This window comes from Bombyx mori, chromosome 20 (genome assembly GCF_030269925.1).
Source record: "Bombyx mori chromosome 20, ASM3026992v2".
In the NCBI taxonomy this organism is placed as follows: Eukaryota; Metazoa; Arthropoda; class Insecta; order Lepidoptera; family Bombycidae; genus Bombyx; species Bombyx mori.
The window spans coordinates 2,976,989-2,996,631 of record NC_085126.1 but is presented as its reverse complement, the minus strand read 5'-3'; the positions used below and the strand labels follow the sequence as shown (position 1 = coordinate 2,996,631).

The window sequence follows — 19,643 nt, the reverse complement described above, 5'->3', positions numbered from 1 at the left end:
CATTACGACCTGTAAAGTGTTCTGTATGTGTTCTAATTGTTAAATAGAGTTTTAATTTGTACTTCGGTGGAAGTTCTATTTATCCCGAACCCCAGCGCGTAACAATATATTAATTCCCACTGGAAATCAAATCTGGACCCTTTCGTACAGTAGCCAGACCGATCAACTCCTCAAACCATGTGACGATCACACCAGCAAACGACGCAGTCACTCAATCTCGCATCCAAAGGTAATGGCCATTAAATCCAAAATAATTCTGTCCGACACTCTTTATGTGACATTTTAATTCTGTAGCTGATTTTATTACGCCATTACAGTTAATCTCTCGAATTAACGATGACACACGTTCATAAACGCCGCGTTTACGGTCGAGTTCCGTATTCGCTGTTCATGTCTCTGGTATAGAATTATTCGCGTGATAAACTTAATGTAAGCTAGACGTTGCATTAGGCACCCAAGCTTTATACCCCAATATAAGATCTGATGGCTACGTGGGACAATTGTGTTCATCCGCAGTGCGTTTCCTGACATTTATATGACGTCCCGACCGGCTCCATAATGATTTTTTTATTTAATTTTTTTGTTATTGCTTAGATGGGTGGACGAGCTCACAGCCCACCTGGTGTTAAGTGCCAGTAACCACTTAACACCAGGTGGGTTAAAACAATTAACACAGTATTTAGGTGATATTGGATAATTAATAGTCCAATAAATTGTATGAACCTATAATTAACTCCATCTGCTATTAATCGGGTATTATTAATTATTGGCAGTATTTTTTAAAAGCTATCCTGTTAGGTTATTAACGCCATCTGTTATTCATGGGGCATAAATAATCGCAGATACTATTTTTAAGATTATCACTACTAGATTTAAACCGGGCCATTAATGTAGTGAATAAAACCACCAATGCCTTATGGTTTATTTTCATCGACTCTGATTTGATTGTGCGCAGTATTACAGAGCTCAAAGTTTCCAAGCAATTCTGTGGCTGGCCGCGTAAGCATTCCGCCTAATATTTGATTAGATGATAAAAATAAAAAGGTAAAGACAATAATTACAATACGTAACCTAACTAGTTAAGAACATCAACCTACATAAAAACAGGGTATAAGGCAACCGTGACGCAATTCAAGCGTATCTAGATTCGAACACAGGTTTTATTACCTAATCGATTCTGTAAGGTGAGTCCATTGTCTCGATCAATAGAAAAAAAAACACAAATGAATATTTATAATCTGTGTAGTGTTGCTTATTGTATTGTGGTATTATCTATGTTAATTGTCGTCGAAACAAGTAGAATCAGATTTTTTGTTGTGAAACTACAATCGTTGATCAATGCAATTTTTTTTTCAGTACTACATCGACTCCTTACGATTTCTTTGCCAGTATCGAGTTCAGGTAGTCCTTAATCAGTATTTAATATATAACAATATTTGTTTAAATTTATAGACATTCGTGCAACTTCACAGATACTTAACAGTTAATAAGACAAGCGTTAACATTTGAACCAGAAGAAACAGTATGTTATCAAAATAAAACAATTGACACAGCCTCGTACATCACATTTCCCGCCTAAAAGTTCTTTTTTCGTACCACGGCCTCAACTTGAGAATTGCTAACACTAGCCTTAGCAAGAACAATGCTTCTCTGAATCTACTACGAAGGTCTGGTGAGAAACTCAGTGGGTTTTAGCCATGGTCCACAACGATAGCATTGACGCTGGTAGAATGTAACATTGTCTTGAGGCACAGATATCTATAGCGGATAAATGCCAATATGAATATATCTTTTCGATACTACCGAATCGGGGCCCACTTTTTTATCTAGGATTTTTTAAGCAAAGGTATACTTGCTCAGCAGCATCTGCCGCCGTTTCACCGGACTAAAAACACAAAAATCATTCACATAGACATTGAGTTCGACCACCAATAATTCGACCAAAAAGGCAATTAAAAGTTATATTAATTAACTAGCTTTCCACCCGGAGTGTCGCCCGCTTAGACTACAATTTCGCGTATGGGCCCAATAAGTAAGACGCAAGGTAGCCTCTATATTATTTTCCAAACTGTTCAAATTATTTACATACCAAATTTTGTCTTAATCGATTTAGTGGTCATAAAAACTTAAAGATTGAAAGCTATTTTCGTATTAACTATCGAATATAACTAATATAACGAAATAACTAATATTCGTATCAATGTACTAAAACCAGTTTAGTAATTTATGAATAAGGCTATTTTCGAATTTTAATTATTGAATAATGAACAAAATTTTATGCTTTTTCGGAGTTACTAAGATCTGTTCCATCGCTTCTTATTTCAAAACAGATGTATTAAAATGTGGTACTACACAATGATATTTATTGTTACGTAATTTAACGAATTATTTTAATAACTAATAAATAATAAACCCACGTTTGGCAACATTAATCGAACACACGTAAATTGTAGCAGTGTGAATCGAAATTATGTAGGCACTTGATCAATCACAATGTCAAACGACCCTCTATAAATCTGTCAAGATTTATTGACTGTCAAATTTATAGATTTTTAATCTGTGGACGTTAAAGTCTTAAAACCAGTTTTTTAAATTGGCGATTTGCATATTTTACGATGACAATTCGATATGTTAATCATTGCTTTTGTAAAGTACACGCTTAGAGGAAATTGGGATTTATTTGATTGGTACTTGAAGTCCGCTTAGAATTAAGTGGTTGCTGGCGTTCATTGACGTCACAGAGTGAATGTCACCTCCGTGAAAGCTCGAAGTTTCTATGGTTTAAAACACCCTCAACCTTCAAAAAGGAGCTTCTATATTGCTGAGGCTGGCAAGGCTGATCCTACTTAAAGTGTTGGCTTCACAAATCACCCTACGATAAAGATATAAATAAGAACTGTTAAGCAAATGTTGCTACTTACTTTTACCAAATAGGATTAACAGTATTTTGAAAATTGGTATCAACAAACAATTAGGTACGTTGATTTTGAAATGTTTGATACGCATTTCAAAATTTAAAAACGCCTTATTTTTTTATTAGAATCGCAAAAGTGCAGTAATGATTAAATACTCCTCTCCTTTTTCCAGCATAGTGCAATCGGCCTCTTGCGATGTAATTGTTGCCAGCGTCAAGCCTATTTACTATGAAATTATTTTTATTTACATGATAAACTTAAGTTTATTGAATAAATATGAGAAATGAAACGGATCGGTAACGAAATTAAGTTAATCATTTGATCATTGAATTTGTAATCAATTTGGATGAAATTAAATTAAGTATCCCAATAAACTGGTGGAAATTTACTGAGACTTATAAATTTTTTTAAAGAAAAAAAAAGCCTCTTCCGACATATTTGTTGCATATTCTCCCACATTTGTGCAGTTTCACGAAAACTAAAAGATTAATACGTCATAAATATTTCAAGTATAAAAGTGAAAAAGACTACTCAAAAAATAAAAGCATTTACAAGACTAACTCATCGCGATTGATTTGCAGCTTTAAATTTTTTCTAGTTTGCTCTCGCGTCAACAGATGGCGCTCAAAATCTTAGTTTGATTTTACAAAGAATTATTATTCTATTTCCCAACCATTTTAATAAAAACAATTTTTTAGATCAAAATATCTTTTAGTAACTGCAGTACTAACAAAACAATATTAAATATTTAGATAATGTATTTAATATTAAAAATAAATAGAAATTGCATAAATCGCGCAAGTAATTTTTTATAAAAATTCCGTATATAAGTCTTTAGCTCAATAAATTTCTCGTGTCTATTGAAAGGAGAGACGGTTAGCACTCCCCTTGACAAGGATGGAACACACAATTTGGTTAAGGCACTATTAACCAAACATTTTTTTTTTCATGTTTCTTTTGTAATAATTTCTCAGAGAACTCTACTCAAAAATAGTCCTTGCTGATTAGTGGTAGAACGGGAGGAATGGCTGGGGATTCCAAAGACGTTCTAGAAATATGACCAAATGGCCTCTCAAAACTAATTAGGTAGCAGTAATATAGGCAACAAAAGGAAGAATGTGACTGACCGGGAAGGTCGACAAGTGAAAAAGATTTTTCTTTTTTTTATTTTTTTTTTATTGCCTAAATGTGTGGACGAGCTCGCAGCCCACCTGGTGTTAAGTGGTTACTGGAGCCCATAGACATCTACAACGTAAATGCGCCACCCATCTTGAGATATAATTTCTCTCAAGTATAGTTACAACGGCTGCCCCACCCTTCAAACTGAAACGCATTACTGCTTCACGGCTGAAATAAGCAAGGCGGTGGTACCTACCCGCGCGGACTCACAAGAGGTCCTACCACCAGTAATAAACTAATAAGATAAGATGGAGATAAAATATTCTATATTCAACTTATAAAATTTAGGTACAACACTAAGTACATGAAATTAGTCATCATACCACTCTAGCTCTTAGGACTAGTGTGCTTAGTACCTACGAGTTTTGTAACGTTTTCGATAGCGTAAAAGTTAACTCAAATTTGAATCGAGTTGGGACGTTTGCCTACGTGTGCCGCTAAGGGCGCTGTTCCAACTGCATACATATTTCAGTTAACTTTTACGTTATCGAAAACGTTAAAAAAATCGGACTAAGCACACAGAAGTGTCTTGACCTTGACCAACAGATTCTGATACAACAATTCGCCTTTGTGCAAACTCAACTCGGTATTTTCCTAATTCCTTTGGTCAAATCCAATTATCGGCTATCGATACGACACGTCAATATCAATGATAAAGAACTTTCTGATTGATGATAAACTTTTCAAATTAGGGTTCAGCTAGACAAGTGTTTGTTCAACTAGTGGCAAAAGTGATCCAATCAATACATATTCTGAAGATAAATTACTATTTAGGAAAACGGAGAGAAGTCTGCTTTTGTCTGTTTTTATCTTTTTTGTCTTTTTTGCCACGTACCATCCGGCTATGGAATGAGCTCCCCTCCACGGTGTTTCCCGAGCGCTGTGACATGTCCGTTTTCAAACGAGGCTCGTGGAGAGTATTAAGCAGTAGGCAGCGGCTTGGCTCTGATCCTGGCATTGCTGTAGTCCATGGGCGACGGTAACCACTTACCACCAGGTGGGCCGTACGCTCGTCTGCCTACAAAGGCAATAAAAAAATTTGAAATGGCAAATGAAGTAAGAGTCGTGTTAATAATTTTAATAGTCAATTTCTTCTACAAAAGTACTAGGACGTCATGTTTGTTTGGAGGTTGCTTCAGCTAAGTCGCTGAATTTTTTCTTGTACTGCGCGTGTGGCTTGAACGCATTGTGGAAGCGCCACTCCGTCCCGTACATCGCTGCATCTTTGCTTACCCTTCTATGATTTTTGGTCGGCCCGGATGTGGAAAGCCACGAGACGACAGCGTTTTTACCATATTCGACCAAATCAATTAAACCGTGTTTTGAAATAACGCTACCGTTCACATTGATTACCAAAACGTGTGGAATGCATGTTATTTCATATATGTACACGAGTGCCGGTACCAGGCTGTCAGAAAGCTTAAGAGTAAACCAGTTCGCCTGCTCCTCATAGCACGCCTTCATATCGTCTTCGGTTTCGTCCGTGGGCACATAAATCACTTCTAAAGGGAAATTACGGTGTTTCACGTTCTCGTAAATCTTATAGAAATTTTCTATAATTCCATCTTTATCTATCCCCTTAGCGGTGAATAGGAGGACGAGAATATCGGCGTTCTCCTCGATCCAGTGCCAGGGTACGATTTCGTCTTTTTTGTTGTAAATTTTTGCATCTCTCAAGTAATTATACGGAGGACAAATTAGATGAGATTCGGACATTTTGGTTTTGTATTTGACATTAAACGAACTTCAAAATTGTATGTATGGAATTGTTTAAAAAAATTATTCGAATCCATAATTTTTGTAAATCTGATACAATTTACACAATATATCTTAAAATTAGAAGTTATTGATAAGTAGTTTTAAATTTTAAGTCAATTAACGGTAATGTTAAAATTCTGCTGCTGCAGCTAATTGAAGAAATGGCTTTACGACCATCTACATCTTTGCCTGTCTCCTAAAACGAAGGAACAGTTAAATAGCCTTATTTTCGTAAAAAAAAATTATAGGATTTTATGACCTGGTTACTAAGACCTTTAGGTCATGTTTTATTTTAATTTATATTCTTATTTTTATGAAAAATGATATGGAGTGAAATGAAATAAAGATGAATAATTTGAGACATTAATCAACTGGCATGAAATTAAATGAAATGAGATTATGAGAGTGAGTGAGATGAGATGATATGGGATGAAATATAATCTCAGTAAAATAGTGGTCATATACTGAAATATTTCGTAAAATATGTACTATGGATCATAGATAATACCTACACATCGTTGGTAAAAGTAAACAGCACGCTATCTTTTTAAGAAAAAGTGTCACAACGATTCGCTATTAATCTGGGTGGGTGACGCTGAAGCAAGTGGCTTAATTTAATAAATGGCGCCAACAATTATTATTATTATGATTTTTTTTTATTGCTTAGATTGTTGGACGAGCTCACAGCCCACCTGGTGTTAAGTGGTTACTGGAGCCCATAGACACCTACAACATAAATGCGCCACCCACCTTGAGATATAAGTTCTAGGGTCTCAGTATAGTTACAACGGCTACCCCACTCTTCAAAGCACAAGAGGTCCTACCACCAGTAAAAAGATCTACGATCTTTCAAAAGCTACCATGTAAATAAGATCAAAATTAGTGCGTGCTTTTCTACTGCTTATGATTATTGATGGCTTATCATTTAGACTCCAAACCTCAAAAAGAATTCAGCGCATATTCTTTTATAAATTCATACAGTTTGTTCTTTGTTTAGCTGCTTTTCACTATTTTATTAATAACAATTTCTGCAAACAGTCTTTCGGTCAAAAAAATATACTACGAAAGGTGAGTTTGAAATTTGAAGTGTCTGTGATTCTTCTTCTTCTTAATATTGGCTCGGCACCATTCGTGCATTTGGCCAGTGTCATTGTGTCTGTGATTAGGTACGGTCGACTTTTGATTAGCGAGCGAGCGAATTTATGGACTTGAATTTATGGATTGATTACTACCTACTATTTGTCTATACGTGAGTTTATTATTTTTGACAAAGACAAAATGCCAGACTCACGTTTTGCTACAACCGAAGCCATACGAAATCGCGTTTAACTTTTTGTATTTGTCCTAAGGTCTTACCACAGCACACTATAATTAGGATCAAAATTGTTGACCGATACAGCGCACAGATAATATATTATGCTCGGATAACGAAAAAAAAAATATATATATAAAAATAGCATGTATTTCAAAATTATTAAGAAATAAATGAGTACATTAGAACCGATTTCAATTGGTAAAGTCGGAAACACGGATATCCTGATTGTGCCCTGAAAGTCAATTTCATATCCCATTGAAGGAGGCTAATACATGTCTATATGCCCACATATTTCAATAACCATTTAACTTAATTGGGCCCGAATGTTGAGTTACACAAATAAATATCGATGACTAAATAAAACCAGATCAAAGAACTTCCTAAGACAGTTAATCCCACACATTCATTACGGAATTTTTTTTATATTTTTTTTTCTCATTTCAAAGACAATAATGGTTTGTTTTATTGCGTCTCGAATATAAAATGAGTTTAGGCTGTACAGTGCTTGACATTGTTTGAACATTTGGAATACAAATTATGAAAACAATGCGTCTCTGTGTTATATTTGGTTGGATATCGTCACGTCTGCACTGTTTATTGATAGACGTGATGGAACTGCTTAATCTACAATGTCCTACATTTAAAACGACAATGAAACGACTTTTAGACGAGAATAATGAGAACATAAAACCTTATGTCATAAATTTATCGTGATTAAACAATTCGAAGTCAAACATACAGCCAGATCTCAGGTAATTAACAGCCAATGCTGTGTACAATGTAACGCAAATGACAGCCGCTGCCAATAATGGTTTTGAAAAAAAATATGGCGGTAGATGCACAATTTTTTAAAGTCGAATAATAACTTTTTTTTTTATTGCTTAGATGGGTGGACGAGCTCACAGCCCACCTGGTGTTAAGTGGTTACTGGAGCCCATAGACATCCACAACGTAAATGCGCCACCCACCTTGAGATACAAGTTCTAAGATCTCAAGTTACAACGGCTGCCCCACCCTTCAAACCGAAACACATTACTGCTTCACGCAGAAATAGGCAGGGTAGTGGTACCCACCCGCGCGGACTCACAAGAGGTCCTACCACCAATAATTACGCAAATTATAATTTTGCAGGTTTCATTTTTATTACACGATGCTATTCCTTCACCGTGGAAGTTAATCGTGAACATTTCTTGAGTATGTATTTCATTAGAAAAATTGGTACCCGCCTGAGATTCGAACACCGGTGCATCGCTCAACAACTCAACACGAATGCACCGGACGTCTTATCCATTAGGCCACACGATGTTGTTGTTCATCGTCACTTGAATATTGTCTGTACATTTTTTTATCTAGTTATATTGTTACACACGCGCATAGATGTCACAACTGTAATGCCACGTTCAGACATAAGATCTCAACTGTACTGTATAGAGGCTGTATGTTCAAAGTCCTCTGCTTAGCAATAGAAATTGGTTAGTTTTTTTTTGTCTATATAGATGCCTAGGTAGCTGAGAATATAATTCGCCTCATAGTAAATGGTTACTTCAGCCTAAGCTAAGATCTAAAACTAGACTAGACTACACTCAAGAGTGCTGGTAATCACATGTGCGAGCTAACAGTCAACAAGTAGATTCGCAAAGCAAATTTTCAATTGATAATTGTGCATTACGTTGATTTACGTCAGAGTTCCCCAAACTTTTTTGTGTCGTAGATCCCTTGCCATGTTTTTCCGTGTTGGGTAGACCCCCTACTTACCTGGTATTGATTTCCTGTAAATTTCTAACTGTAGTAAAGTTTAGTGTTAAAAACTTAAAGTAAAAACACATGTTAATTTATACATTTATTAATTGAATTTAAGTTAAAACTACTCAAAATAATTTTTTTTATCTGTTATGTAAAATATACGTAACATAAAATAAACATAAAATAAACTATAAATAAATTTAACATATGCAATAAGTCAATATATTTAGTGAGAAGGATGAACCTGATGCTTTAATAATAAATTATCAACATTTGGCGTCAATTTTGTAAGGGTTAATCTTAAATCTCCTCGGCTAATGATGTCTTGATATTATAAGATAGTATGATGTAAGTAAATAGGTACTATCAGTGTATGTGTTGAGATCCACTATCGTGGACCCCCACAATTTTTTTTCGCTGACGTACGCCCCTTGAAGGTTGTCATAGACCTCTATGGGTCGATATAGACCACTTTGAGAATCACTGATTTACGTGTTCGTTTGGATGCGTGTTTCCATAGAAATATCGACAGCTAGAGGAATTTAAACATTGCAACTATGACGGTACTTTCTTGCGACAACCCGACAAGCCAACATTAGCCTCATATTATTAAATTTATAACCTCAATGACAACCGGAAGCGTTTCAGGTAAACAGATATAATAATAATAGTTAATATTGTGAATTTATGTCTGAGAGCGTGAATTTTTCTCAATCACATCAATTTTATAATTCACGGATGTATTTTTTTTTGACATATACTTGGTAATTGTGTTATATCAATGACATTATATGATATTACAGATATCAGATACTACAGTCATATCAGTTTTGTAATTCGCGCTTTTTTTTTTTGGGGAGCTACTTGGTATTTCGTCTTCGATCAATAATAGTACTAGATTACGGATCAGGAACAAAAATAAGACGCTCCAGTGGCCACGTTTGCAGACACGAAAACATCTTCATTTCTTAGAAAAAAGTTTAATAATGTTAACGACTTCAGTTTATTATAAACCTTAAAACTTAAACATAAAGTTTAATTACCATTGCAAAATATATGTATTTAGGTCCTTTCGTCAGAAAAAGAATATTATGGAATAAATTTAAAATGTCACTTGAACATAAAAAGTCATCAGTACAAAAATATTTATTCTAAAATGATACTTAAAGCCTAATTTATAAGGTTAAAAATATTTGTTTAAAATTTCGTGCTTATTGTATTGTGGAACAAGATGTAGTTCTTGGTATTACATTTCAATGCTCAGAACACAGTAAGTATTGAAAGACATAGAGTTGCAGAATATACATATTTGTTTTAGGTTTGTTTTGTATGGTCGCAACTATTTTTGACCGATTCAAAAAAGTAGTAGATAATATTTTACATTGCCGCTATTACAACAAATAGGTGATAAAAAATAAAATTGAATAAAGTAAAAAAAATATGAAAGGAAACACGAAACATGTTTTCCACGTATTCTTTATACAGAAGTAATTAAAACAATAATGTAGGTTTAATTACCTTTAAACAGATTCAGTTTGTTATAAAGCTGTCTTTTAGAAGTCATTTTTATATGAGCGGTTTCTTTTTTACAAATATAATGTAATCTTATATCAATGAATTTTTCTATAATCAGTTTAATTTAGGCTTATTTTATGGCTGTGTTCGTTTCCCCCAGAAAACAAATCCTTTTCAGCATATACGCTTAAAATATTTACACATACATATAAAGTTTTTTAATACTTTTTTGCATTGATTTGCCACCACCATTGAACAATTCTAGAATTTTTAAAAGAGTTCTATATTTCTTCTCCTCTTTCTTTCGCGACAATACATATCCATTGTGCACAGCGACAAGGGGCTACTAGGAAATCTACAAACAAAAATAACATTATAAAATAACAAAACTACTCTATGCATTCCCTGTCCAAGAATAGGTGATGTTTGTTACAATAGTTGGTGCCTTGTTGCAAACATTGGCCAAACAATTACAATATTCGTAAATTGTGTTTTATTTACAATATAATTGTGTTTATTATTTTATGAAAAACACTTAATAATATAAATTTACCAAAAAAAGATATTCCTTCCAAAACCTTGGTGTTACGGTGGTTTTTTACTCAGTTTTTGAACGCGCATTGCAGCGTTTTGACGTCTTAGTGTTGGCTATGATTGGACCATACTAATTTGAAATAAGACCACAAATTTATTTGTGGTCTTATTTTTCGGGCCGCTTTTGAAGCGCTAATCGCGAATCTAGTAGTATTATTGATCGAAGTATTTCGTAGTTAATTTCGCCACTGATAAGTAAGGCGTGAGCCTAAATAAATGGCAACCTGCTTATTTCAGCCGGGAAGGAGTCACGTGTGCCCGTTTGAAGAAACCGCCTATTTAGGTACCTTGTATTTAGGGACAGTCGTTATATAGTATATTTGAGACTCAACCTCATGTCTCATGGTGGGTCATTTGAAACCAATATTGATTATTAAACAATTCTGGCAACTTTTTTTATTGCCCTTGTAGGCAGACGAGCATACGGCCCACCTGATGGTGAGTGGTTGCCGTCGCCCATGAACTTCAGCAACGCCAGGGGTAGAGACAATCCGCTGCCTACCGTTGAGTACTCTCCACAAGCCTCGTTTGAAGAAGGACGAGTCATAGCGCTCGGGAAACACCGTGGAGGGGAGCTCATTCCAAAGCCGGATGGTACGTGGCAAAAAAGACCTCTGGAAACGCACTGTGGATCAACGCAGTGGCTCCAGGTAGTATGGATGAACTCTACTCCGTCGGCGGGCGGTGCGATGGTAAAAACAATATCAAAAATAAAGCTTAAGTTGCATTCCGTACGACAATAAAGAGATGTTTCGAGTTTTTAGCAGGTAATTTTGTTCCTAGATCATCGACTTTGAAAATTTTATGTGTTCTAACTTCAGAATGTAAATGAAACTAAGTACCTAGGTAATTCATTTTAGACTCCTTTTACGACCAGTCTTCATTACCTTTGCGCGTTTCTGAGTAAATTATTTTAATGTAGAAATGAATACGAGCTACATTAATCTATATTATTCTCCGAAAATTATTCAAAAACTTTCATTTCTTCAAACGATAGTGTTGGAATCAAAATTGAAAAAAAAATGTCAACGTTTCAAAATCGTGACATCCCTATACTGGACTCATAGCAACAAGGTTCAACGGACGGCCCTTGCAATGCAGAATATTCTTCTTTATATTACATGTGAAAAGCATCTTAATTTCACTGATATTTAGTTCCATTTTCGCTTGTATCAACTACAACATAAACGTGAATCTCATTATTTTTATAGCGAAATAATATCAGCTCTAACGCACAGTCTTAAAGACTGTAATCGGATAATAAAGTTTAAGGTTTTGCTATTCTTCACTACAGGACTTGGCAACTTTAAAATTACCTTCAGATTTTTCAACAACAATTTGAAAATGTTTTAGTTCTTGGCGCATGTAACTGCAAATGTAAGCTTGTCTAACTTTTGCATTCCATTCTGATACATTTCATCGAATTTCACCTGTAAAATAAAGGTGTAAGGTCGATTTTAGCGCGTTTTAAATGTTAGCATTTATCTTGGTGAAACTTTTAAAACTATGGGACGGCGAACAAAAATAGACAAAGAGAAAAAACGCGTAATGTTCTTTCGAGTGTTAAAGTTTTTTTACGTTTTTCGTTAACATTCTTTTAACTTACAGGGAGTAGGGAACAGGAAAAGAATATTCCCGAAACAAAAAAAAAATTAACATTACAAAATTAACAAAACTAGAGGTCCCGCAGTAGTCGAAATTCGACTATAATGAATTGGAATTGTATAATATCACAAATTTCGGGCTACACTATAAAAAATATTAATAAAGACAAACAATATTTAATCTATTCTCAATTTGACCACAGACGTCAAGAACAAAAGTTTGACAATAAATAGTATGCATGCGTGTGTGCGTCAAATACATGGTATGTAGTGTGTGTAATGTTTTCGTTATTGATTTAATGTATCTTTTATGCATTATTTTAAAAAAATATTAGCATTGTGCACTTCTTCTCTATATTCTCTATAAGTGTGGAAAATTTCATACTCCTCCGTCCGCGCAATTTTCGTAAAAAGGGATACAAAGTTTTTGCTTCGCGTATTAATATATAGATTTACTTCCAGTGCATGACAATCAACAAACGTTGGAAGCAAATTAACAGCTTCTGCGATTTATGGGGTTAAAAACGAAACATAGTTCTTATACATAGCAGTTTTTCTACTAAACTCGCAATTACAGCACAAAATTCGTCCAAGCATAACGTAGGTTAAAAAAGCGCGCGATTTTTTTTTTTAATTCGCTATCCGCTCTGACCTTTCCTATTTCGCCCTCACAGCTTACATAGGCATTGGAGTGATTTTGCGTTTTGTTAACTGCTAATTTAAAATAAAAAATAAATAAAAAAAACCTTGCGGTCACTGTAATTTGCTAGTGGCTGATTACTTTTGCGCATCGCTGCAAATTACTCGCTTATTACGGTAATACAGTAAAATTTGCGATGTAATTAATGTAATTACGCTTCAGAGACGTGTGAAATTGGCTGATACCGAAACGACAACTTCATTCTGGAAGTTTTAAAAATAGCTTTAAATGTTTTAGGGGTGTATTTTATTTTTAAACGTACCGTCTGGTCGGCGCGTACAATGGACATCGGCAAACCGTCACGTGGCTCCGTTAAAACTTGTTCTTATCTCGAGAATGACTTGGATTCAAATCGATTAAGGTATTTTCAAAATATAAAGTGAAAAGATCAGTGGAAAACAAATTAAATTGAAATAATGACATACTCTAATGTTTGATGATATAAACATGTAACAGAGAAAACCGTATACTTCGAAATATTAACATTCGATCCAAAGTATAGCTTCAATCGAAAGGCAATACATAAAAGTGTCATTTAACAAGGCAATGGTTGTAACTTAGCACGTAATTCTCACCATTAGAGACCCAAGGAATATTTTATCGACATAGAAAACAGAAATTGAACAAAATGACAATTGAAGTCGTCGTGGCGTAACAGATAAGACGTCCGGTGCATTCGTGTTGAGCGATGCACCGGTGTTCGAATCTCAGGCGGGTACCAATTTTTCTAATGAAATACGTACTCAACAAATGTTCACGATTGACTTCCACGGTGAAGGAATAACATCGTGTAATAAAAATCAAAGCCACAAAATTACAATTTGCGTAATTACTGTTGGTAGGACCTCTTGTGAGTCCGCGCGGGTGGGTACCACAACCCTGCCTATTTCTGCCGTGGAGCACTAAAGCGTTTCGGTTTGAAGGGTGGGGCAGCCGTTGTAACTTACTTGAGACCTTAGAACTTTCTCAAGGTGGGTGGCGCATTTACGCTGTGGATGTCTATGGGCTCCAGTAACCACTTAACACCAGGTGGGCTGTGAGCTCGTCCACCCATCTAAGCAATAAAAAATAATAATAATAATAAATAAGCACTCATTTTTGTGCAACCCTGTTTCCCTATGACGACATAGAGTATATAAATCAAACTGTGCACGCGTTTGTGTGTGTGTGTGTGCAAGCATAATCGCTCATCTATGATTAATAAGACTGTAAACTTTTATTACTGCAGACTCGGACTTTTTGTTTTGCAGCATTTTGTACGATACAAGCAGTGCACGTAGGCGATTCCGGTGATGATAAATCGATATTAGACCGGCAATAAAGCACTACGCGACCGCAGAATACGGCTCATCCCTAGTTCTAGGGCGTGGTCTCGAATATAGGAGGTGGCGATTCGTTTTGTTGATTACGAAATATAAATGAGTCTTGTTAATTGTGTTGTGAGAGTCGGGTGTTGAACTTTTAATTTGATTCACAAGGAAAAGTATTGTTCTGACAAGCTTTGCTTTTTTATTTATTGTTTATATGTAGATAGACCAACGAATGCGCGCGCACACGATCCATTTTGTTTTTGAAGTGAATCTAAAGCTCTTGTTTTTTGGTAAACGACAATAATGCAATTTAAGAATTGTAATCTTTCAGTTTCGATTAATGATTAATCTTGTTTAATTAATCTATACTAATATTATAAAGCTGAAGAGTTTGTTTGAACGCGCTAATCTCAGGAACTACTGGTCCGATTTGAAAAATTCTTTCAGTGTTAGATAGCCCATTTATTGAGGAAGGCTGGCTATAGGCTATATAACATCACGCTAAGACCCATAGAAACGGAGCACCAATAATAATGTTTCAAAATAGGGGTTTAAATAGCTCCTTAACATTCTATAATTCAAAAATATTTTCACTTTCTACGTAAATGAAGTGGGGGGGTAAAATTTAACGTTATGCCAAAGTAACTATTCCACGCGGACGGAGTCGCGGGCAAAAGCTAGTTAATTACTAATTAATTAGCGCGCCTAATTTAAAAGAGACGGAGAGTGTACTTTGTCCTTTTCTAGACTAAAAGAGACTAAACTAATTTTATAAAATTACATGTTTATTAATCGCTCGAAGTATTACTTTCATTTTCTTAAAATTTTAAATTAAGTCACCTCAATTCTAAAGGTGATGTTTATATATATAAGTAGAATAGGGATCGCAGGGCATAAAATAAAACTTTCACTGTTCCAAAATCTTCTGTTATAATAATAATTTAAAAATTAAGTAACACTTTTATTACGCTTTGCTCATCTTTTAAGCGTCTTCGCCATCTTGCTTTTTCTCTGTCATTTTGTCTGTCATTATCTTTTCCCTTTCTTTCCGTTTTCACTCGCTCACATCTTAACGCTCCATTCCACGCCCTTTTCATATGTTCCGTTCTTACCAATCCTACATATATACGTATATTGCAGGTCTGATACCATTGGCACCGCAACCCAGCGAGTTATAATCACGACGCAATGCTTCCGCTTTGAGGGTAGACCAGTCTCTGTACCAATGCAAACCACACAGTCTATGGGCTGCGATAACGATTTGACACTTCGCTTGTTCATTATTAAAATGTGGGTAGTTTAAAAACTTAAAAAAAACACACACACACGCTTAAACACCAAAAATGTGAGAAAATGAAACAAAGTCGTTGAGCGTAACTTCTCGGGATCCTCCAAAAAGTCCACTGAAAAAGTCTCAGTAAATGACCACCATTTGACTGAGATTATATTTCATCCCATATCATCTCATTTCATTTCATTTCATTCCATTTTGTTTTCATTTCATTTCATATCATTTTTCATATATAAAAAAATATATAAAAGTTTAGGCTATATGGCATGATGCCTTTGTCTTTCCAGTTGGAAAAATCAAACTACTTAAACACCAAAACCGAAGTAACATGAAATTCACCTTTGTTTTTATCCTGGCGAAATTAGTCAGGATATTAAAGTGATGTAATAAAATTGGTGTCCCATCATCGGTCCTTGATGCGTGTGCGGATTTTCAAGTTAATGGGACGTCTTTAAAGCGGCGACCTATAGCTATACCAAGCTAATAAAAGCGTATTAAAAATCGAATAATATGATAAACTAGCGACCCGCCCTCGCTTCCCTTCGGAAACATTAAATTTTATTATTGATAGCTGAGTCCCGCGATGTTACCCGCGATTATTGTCGTACCGCGGGTGACGCCGCAGGGTGAAGCTTATCTAAAAAAAGTAGCTTAAGTTACTCCTTATATCATTAGCTACCTATTAGTGAAAGTCTCATCAAAATCGGCCCGCCGTTCCAGAGATTAGCCGGAACAAACAGACAGACAGGCAGACAGACAGCCAGACAAAAATTGTAAAAAATGTTATTTTGGTGTATGTACCGTATTTATTTATATTCATATGCATGTAGTAAAAAGCGGTTTATATTTATATGTAAAGATAAATAAAGGTATTTAACACTCACATTCCCTTGTGGGTCGATGAGCTGCGCGTACTTCGGAGCTTTAGCCTTGCTTCCATCAGCGAACACTCCCGCAAGCCTCAGAGGAGTACCAGGTCGTGCGGCCGAGCGCTCGTACTGGGCTCCGATCCGGCCATTATCTGTCGTCAATACGAAATGAATATAGAGAGCCATCATGTATTACCAGATGGACCGACGATATGGTGAAAATCGCTGGGCCACGATTTGGCTGGCTGGCTGGGACGAGCTCACAGCAATATTTGAACTTACTAAAACTGCAAGTATTTAATCTAAGCTCCACTTAGCTGTACTCAAATAAATGGATTTGTTGGATAAATGCGATTTTATGGCTCTCACGTTGGTCGTTATTTGCACTGACCTGAGGTTGGCCGCGCTCTGTAGGCAGAGATGGCCCGCGGCGAGACCATGGCGAAGGCTCGCGCTCGCAGTAATGCAGCTATGGAGCCCCGGGGCGACGCCAGGGCACCGCCGCGACATCCACACGCTGAAAACCAACCTGCAATGAAAAAAATAGGTTTTTGTTTAGCTGTAGCCAGATGAAAATACGGTCCAGTTTGATGGCGAATGGCTCTCTGGCACTACTCTTGCTAGGGTCGGTGTTAGCATCACTCCGGTTTGAGCCCCGTGAGCTCACCTACTAAGAACATGACTGGACTTATCTAGGAATTCATAAATATTCCCCCTCGTAAATAGGATACTTTGGAGATAAAATAAAGTAGATATATTTAAACTCAGTCATACTTTTCGTTGTTCATATTTATCACATAATGAAAGCCATTTTATAAAGTTTGGTATTATTAATCTAGTATACTGATAAAGAGTAAATAATATCAGATTATCTAATGCTGATACTTTAACTATTAAAATACCAAACAACTTATTAAATATTATGATGAAATAAAGAATAGACCATCTCAGGGAGCGGTGATTTGTTTTGGACCGGACTGGAATATCGTGAAAGTATCTTTTGACCTCCATAATACCATTATTACGATAATTTATTAAACTATAAAATCTATCATACTATATTTTATAGTAAAAACACCAAAACTATAAAATCTTTCATACTATATTTTTACTATGTTTTAGACATTTAGTGAGTGGCAAAAGTACATAAACCTTGTACAGACTACAAAAAAGAAGGTAATGAATGCGAGGCTTTTTTTTTTTTAAATAAAACCCATCACCATCAAGGTACATTCGCGCGTTTAATCCCATCAGTAATGGCCGAAGCACTTTAGTTAAATCGTTTTAATTCACGCAATGGCCACCAACAAATCATGAGGTAACAGGACAATTGCCTTTGTTATTTTTATAGACGTTAAAATGAGACTATGTGTTACGCACTGGAGTTCTAAAACGCTGCAGTTCGCATTCAATTATTTATACAAGGTTAAAGTAAACAGTCTTCAAAATTACGGGTAATATCGGTAATTTGAACTAATGACAATTAATATGAATAATAAATATTTTTTGTATAATTCTCCTTTAAACGTAATCTAACCTAAGTCGATTTGTCAAATTGTATGCCTTTGGTATTTATATACGTTTATTTGCAATGAAACGCCAGCCAACATCCACTTCTAGATGTGACGTCAATGTCCCAATTACATCGTATAACAGTTGTCTCATCATTCAAACCGAAACCAATGTCTACTTCGTGGCCAAAATAGGCAGAATTACCTATTACCTTTCCTAGCTTCAAGACGCCCTACCAAAAGCAAGCTTTGAAACTATTATTCAGCTTCTTAAAGGCGCGTCGCTAAGCGCACGTGCGAAGCAACTTAAGGGTTAACTTATGCTCGCTATGTAACCTTTAAAGGCGGGTTTTTAAGTTTTCTTTTTTTAAATCATCCGATGGCCTGCCTTTCATAATAAAACGGAGAGCGAATAATTCAATTTCGTAATAGAATAAAAAAAATGCGGATAACTTGAAGACGGGTAGCGTTTCATGAATAAATCTATTCTCACTTTTTGCTACTGAAAAACCCGTTTTTTTTTATTGCTTAGATGGGTGGACTAGCTCCCAGCCCACCTGGTGCTAAGTGGTTACTGCGGCCCATAGACATCTACAACGTAAAAGCGCCACCCATATTGAGATATAAGCTCTAAGATCTCAAGTATATTTGGCTGCCCCACCCTTCAAGCCGAAACGCATTACTGCTTCACGGCAGAAAAAAGCGAGGTGAAGGTACCTACCCGGGCGGACTCACATGAGGTCCTACTACCTACCACCAAAAAATGATAAATGATGATCAGTAAATTCATGATAATTTATTTTTATTGATTTCAATAGTTTCTAACTAGGTTAAGTTCAGATGTATACGGTAATTAAACATATGCGACTACTTTATTTACTTATTGCCTTAGCTAGAACGAGACCATGGACAACGTGAATGCCATCGTCTATGTTTAGATCGGATATCGAAGTCTCAATTATATTGTGTAGCACAGGAGAATGCGTGACTGCTACGTGGTAAAAATCGACCAGTGGAAACTATTCTTTACGGTCGGATTAAGGCCTCATTTCAGCGAACGTAAGTTTTTTTTTTTTTGATAACGCCATCTTGATTAGTTGCCCTCAATTAAGAAAATTAGTATTATTATTCGCCAATAGATGTCGGGAAGATTTGATTATTGAAAACACGAATAAAACAACATTTTCTGCAAATAAATCGCAGCTAGATCGATTCATCGCCCCCGAAATCCCCTGTATACTAAATTTTATGAAAATCGTTGGAGCCGTTTCCGGGATTCAGATTATATATATTAATATACAAGAATTGCTCGTTTAAAGGTATAAGATGTACGAGGTAT

General features: G+C 35.7%; 2 protein-coding genes, 1 long non-coding RNA gene and 1 other non-coding gene across 5 annotated transcripts in view; 2 read left to right on the top strand and 2 right to left on the bottom strand.

Moving 5' to 3' along the window:
- Positions 1-19,643, bottom strand: part of LOC105842420 (uncharacterized) — a 131,646-nt gene that overhangs the window by 6,356 nt on the left and 105,647 nt on the right. For both annotated transcript variants that reach the window (XM_012695320.4, XM_012695328.4), the window contains exons 3-4: positions 17,185-17,322; positions 16,809-16,945 (exon numbers count right to left, since the gene is read on the bottom strand). In XM_012695320.4, coding sequence (XP_012550774.2) covers positions 16,809-16,945; positions 17,185-17,322 — 275 coding nt within the window. The remainder of the gene's footprint in view (positions 1-16,808; positions 16,946-17,184; positions 17,323-19,643) is intronic.
- Positions 519-3,303, top strand: LOC134200734 (uncharacterized). Its single transcript, XR_009975777.1, has 2 exons — positions 519-1,401; positions 3,088-3,303. It is a non-coding gene; the product is annotated as an uncharacterized LOC134200734 (long non-coding RNA).
- Positions 3,769-3,858, top strand: LOC119630083 (U6atac minor spliceosomal RNA). The gene has a single exon (XR_005245887.1). It is a non-coding gene; the product is annotated as a U6atac minor spliceosomal RNA (small nuclear RNA).
- On the bottom strand, positions 5,158-6,905 carry LOC101745553 (nucleoredoxin-like protein 2). Its single transcript, XM_004922477.4, has 2 exons — positions 6,791-6,905; positions 5,158-6,048 (listed from the first exon to the last, which is right to left on the bottom strand). Exon 2 carries the CDS (start codon positions 5,808-5,810, stop codon positions 5,208-5,210), a length of 603 nt encoding a protein of 200 aa, XP_004922534.1. The 5' UTR covers positions 5,811-6,048; positions 6,791-6,905; the 3' UTR covers positions 5,158-5,207.

What these genes read in the sequence shown, in the direction of transcription:
- LOC101745553 (XM_004922477.4), bottom strand. Translation starts at nt 5,810, where the DNA reads ATGTCCGAATCTCATCTAATTTGTCCTCCGTATAATTACTTGAGAGAT.